This window comes from Rhagoletis pomonella, unplaced genomic scaffold (genome assembly GCF_013731165.1).
Source record: "Rhagoletis pomonella isolate Grant_MI unplaced genomic scaffold, Rhpom_1.0 Rhpom_scaffold_01347, whole genome shotgun sequence".
In the NCBI taxonomy this organism is placed as follows: Eukaryota; Metazoa; Arthropoda; class Insecta; order Diptera; family Tephritidae; genus Rhagoletis; species Rhagoletis pomonella.
The window spans coordinates 41,709-46,213 of record NW_023459901.1 but is presented as its reverse complement, the minus strand read 5'-3'; the positions used below and the strand labels follow the sequence as shown (position 1 = coordinate 46,213).

General features: G+C 33.1%; 1 protein-coding gene across 1 annotated transcript in view; it reads left to right on the top strand.

Annotated features, from left to right (window-relative positions):
- Positions 1-373: 373 nt before the first annotated feature.
- Positions 374-4,505, top strand: part of LOC118752252 (casein kinase I) — a gene marked incomplete at both ends in the record, with an annotated part of 42,358 nt that continues 38,226 nt past the window's right edge. The window contains 1 exon segment of the mRNA XM_036487110.1: positions 374-488. Within this exon segment, the coding sequence (XP_036343003.1) occupies positions 410-488 (79 nt within the window).

Sequence of the window (4,505 nt, the reverse complement as noted above, 5' to 3'; positions counted from 1 at the left end):
GCACATACTTATTTTTTAAATAATTTATGTACAGTAAAATTAAAATAGCGCACCGCTTTGCTCAACTTTTTCTCTGTATAAAGTAATTTGTATAAAGTAACTTACCCAATGCGTTAATCTGACACGCTGGAGTAAATTACCAAATCCCCGCATGGGCCTCCAACTTTAATGCATATATTTATTTAAAAATTATAGTTAAATTGTCTCTTAAAAATACAAAACGCCCATGAGAGATATGAGTAAAAGCTGCCCCTATATATATCTATATATTTCTATAACTTTTTATGGCCACATGGTTAAGAACAAGTTGGTTTATTTTTAAAATTTAAATGTTCATGGAAATGTCTAAATACTTTTACTCTTTTCTTCTTAGGATTGGATACTTGACAGATACTATATTTTTATCAATATGGAGAAGCTACGACTTATGAAAGATAATCGCTCCGAAATAATTGTCGGTGGGAAGTACAGAATAATTCGTAAAATAGGTGAGTATCACATAAACATCTTTGGGGCAAATAAAATAATTAACTCTCTTGGACAAGGTCATATTTTTATTTGAGTACATACCTTTGGAAAAGTAAGTGTTTTGACGGCGAAAAAGGACGCGTGAAAAAATTAGACCAACAAATACGCGTAAAAAAATTAGGAGTAGAAAGAAGTGTAAACATAGATCTAAATCGGGTTAAGGACTGCCTCTACAGCATCATTCCCCACAAACTCTTTGGGGAATTTACATACTCACTACACCCGAAAACATAGTTGACCGAGGAAAGAAGTTTTCGCGTCTTTTTTCGCGGAAGGGTTTTTATGCATCTATTTCGCGGTTAAATTTTGAGATCGCGGCTTTATTCGCGTCTAGTGACAATATCATTTTGGACCAAATTCAAAACGCCACTTATATTTATTTATTAATTTTTAAGATTTTTCTATTACAATACAGTTCATTCCCTCACAAATACTATATTAATCCAAGTTTAAAACTTTGTAAAACACTGAATAATACTACGTTCAAATTGACGAGCTAAACATGTTAAATGGGCTTGAACCCGTTAAATGAACAAAACACATAAAACATAAACAAGTTAAATCGCATGCAATTGTTGTTGGAAAATTTACCCAGTTAAATCATTTAACTCGTTTGAAAACCAGTTCAACGCAGAGTTGTATCGGAAAGCTTTCTGCTCCAGCCAATCAGAAAGACCCAAAAGCTTTCATTTGACACGCCAACGTTCAAAAAATGTATATTCTGAAAAATATAAAAAATTAAAAATTATCAAAAAATATCAAAATTGTATGCATGTCTGCCCGCCAAAAAAGAGGCCAAGGCTGTAATTAGTTGTTTCCCATGAGGTCTCATCGTACGCAGAGATAACTAGTGCATACGAACTTAACTTTTTGAAGTATCTAAGTAATCCGTATGCGTTACTGCACCTTGTCCCGATGATCACTTATAGTCATTTCTTGAACAATAAAAAAATTATGGAAAATTGTACTATTGAAAAAAAATTAGCGAAAAACCAGTTTTTGCTGTTTAGTATAAGTGACCTTAGGGTTAAGGTAGCGGAATGGTATTTTCGGGGGTTGTAGTCGAATTAATTTAATCCTAAATGGAGGTTCTAGCGCCTTTTGTCTAAGTGCGGTAGGTACTCAAACTTCGGCAAAATCAGTTTTTGCTGTTCAATAAATGACTATAAGTGACCATCAGGTCAATTTGCAGGGATGGTATTTTCATGAGTTTTAGCTTTAATTTAAGCCTAAGTGGAAGGCAAAAGACAAATTTTTTTCATCCATTTTTGTTGGCCTGTGTTACCGGAATTTGTAGCCGAAGATGTTATGGTTTTCTTCCATATAAAAATAAATAGTATTTATTCTTTTTATGGAAGCAAATGCGAAAAAAATTAATGCTAATTCCTAGACATTTGAAACCGGTACATTATTGTATTTGCTTAGGCGAGACTACTAACACCAAGCGTTTTAATGCATGCTGCGTACTGCTGCATATGCAAAAATTTCCTTTGTGCAATGTACGAAATTTTTGCACATGCACTTCTCAATTGGCACTTTAAAACTTTATTAAGTTATTAACTGATGCACTTCAAAGGATACGCGGCCTAGTCTGATGCATCCGAAGGTTTTTGCGGATCCTGCGTGGCTTACAACCAGTGTGACCGTTTTGATCCAAGTGGATATATTTTTGATAAATTTTTCCACGAATTTTGGAGGGACACTTCTTTTTAAATTTTGATTCGAATCGTGTAAAAAAAAACTCCCGTATAATTCGCAAAACTTGCCAGAGATGTTTACAATTTCTTCACACATAGTGCTAAAAGGGTGGATGAATTTTCCCAGTTTCAAAACTACGTTGGTGTTAAAAATCATAAAATTTTTCGAGTGTCAAATATTTGATGGTGATCGTTTACTGTCCCAGTGCAGCGCATTGCAATTATTTTTCATATCTTGTTTCGATGACACACAGTGCGGCCAAAATTCGAAGCTTTGAAAAAATGATTAGAAATTTCGTACTAGGCGGTTTTCGGGGTCACTAATTACTTATCCGCTGTCAGAACTACATAATTAAAAATGGCGGATCCAGTATGGCGTCTGATAAATTTCGAGCTTTTTAATTAGTTTCTTACAAAGATTTTGAGTATGCAGATTTATAGCCAAAAAAATAAAAAAATATATAACGAGCAGAGATGAGCACCTGAGTTTTGTTTTATTCTGTATACTTTCCTACGTAAACTCTAATAGGTTTAAAAGCAGCATTCGACAGTGTTTTGTTACTGCTGCATTTAACAACTCAAATTTTGTTTAAAAATAAACGAAAAAATACGTTTACATTTTTATTTCTTACAAATTTCTGTTACAGTATTAGTTTTCACAAACTTTTTCCCGTATTTTACTAACCTTCAGACGTAGAATCTATTTGGTTTTTTTTTTTGATTTCCTATTCTCTAACGACTTCTATGCGTTAATAATTTTTCGCTTTTTATTACAATATTTTTGTGCTTGGAAGAAGGTTACACTACAAATGAATACCTCTACTTAGGGTACAGGTCGTTACAGTGAACAGTTTTCGCCTCTTAGGTGATCCCTTTAGCCAACTCAATGTTTTGTTTTCTCGAATTTTGGCCGCAGTTTTGGGAATCGACCGCACTATGTGACGTACACCGTCACCACCACGTTCCCACGACAGTCGGGTCTACGTAACCGGAACGACCCAGATTTATATTTGGCCAAGGACTGTCACTCCAGCAACACTCCCCAAAAACTCTTTGGGGAGTTTGTATGCTGCTACAACAACAACAACAACAACTGTAAACCAAGCGCGGGCTATTGCCGAAAAACTTGATTCCGCACCAATAAAAATTTGTTATTTATTTTTTCAGATATTTTGGATATTGTCAAGCGAGTGAACATAGAATTTCAAAGTGAATCATACAGATTGCATAAGTTAAATAGCCATTTTGAAAGTAACTATAAACTTATATTGTCTTTTTTTGTCAAACTAAACTGTGTGCCAAGTAACCCAGCTGGTGCCTTACGGAAGGAACTAAAAGTCACTATTATCTGTATACTTTCTTTGACGAAAGCGATGGGCATAAAATATCAATAGAAAAAACAAAATGTTAAAATTTTTAATTTTTTAATTCATTTATTAACTTTATTTATTTTATTACATTTCATATTTCTTTACTTATTATGCTCTAGGTGGTCCCATATTCGAACTCCGTCTGACATAACTTCAAAATGATGATATGAAATTTCGATCATCCTTTATTTTTCCTCAATTACAAAAAATTTTTGCGAAGAGCAAAATATTTAAATAGAAACGCGTTTAAATAAAACAATCACTTGTCAAATAATTTCATGTTAGCTTTTTGTAGCTAACTACGAGTTATATATTTTATAGAAATACCTCAAAAAAAGCTAACTACAAGTATGTTATTTTTTATCAATTGATAATTTTTTTCTGCAGGGGGTTGACAGAAACTCCAACACATTCACAACGAAAACTAACACATATGCAAAATTGTAAATGTCAGTTTGGCCCTGTAGCGAATGATTGTCATTTGATCGATCAAGTAATTGACAATGCTGATAGAAGTAACGGTAGTTGGTTGCCATAGTAACCGCAAGATTCACTAGGGCTGCATTTTGTGTTCAACAAAAGTAGTTGTACCTGCCAAATAATGTCGAGTAGTGAAGTACTTGGATATAATTTTGAACTTAATTAGTTTAAACTATATTTTTACCATTTATTCGACCCCGTTCTTAGCAAAAGCAAGTAAAAATAAAAGTTTTTATTGTGGTATGAAATTTTTTTAATTAAACGTAATACATAAAACCGTATTATAAAGTACTTGGTACTGAAGAAGTTCAATTGCGCACATCAACAGAAAAAAGAACGACGCTCAAAACTCAAAGTGCTGTGGAAAAAAAAAGATAAGTTTCATAAAATATTAAATTTAAAATGAAGAAAAGAGCTTTTAATAACGCAA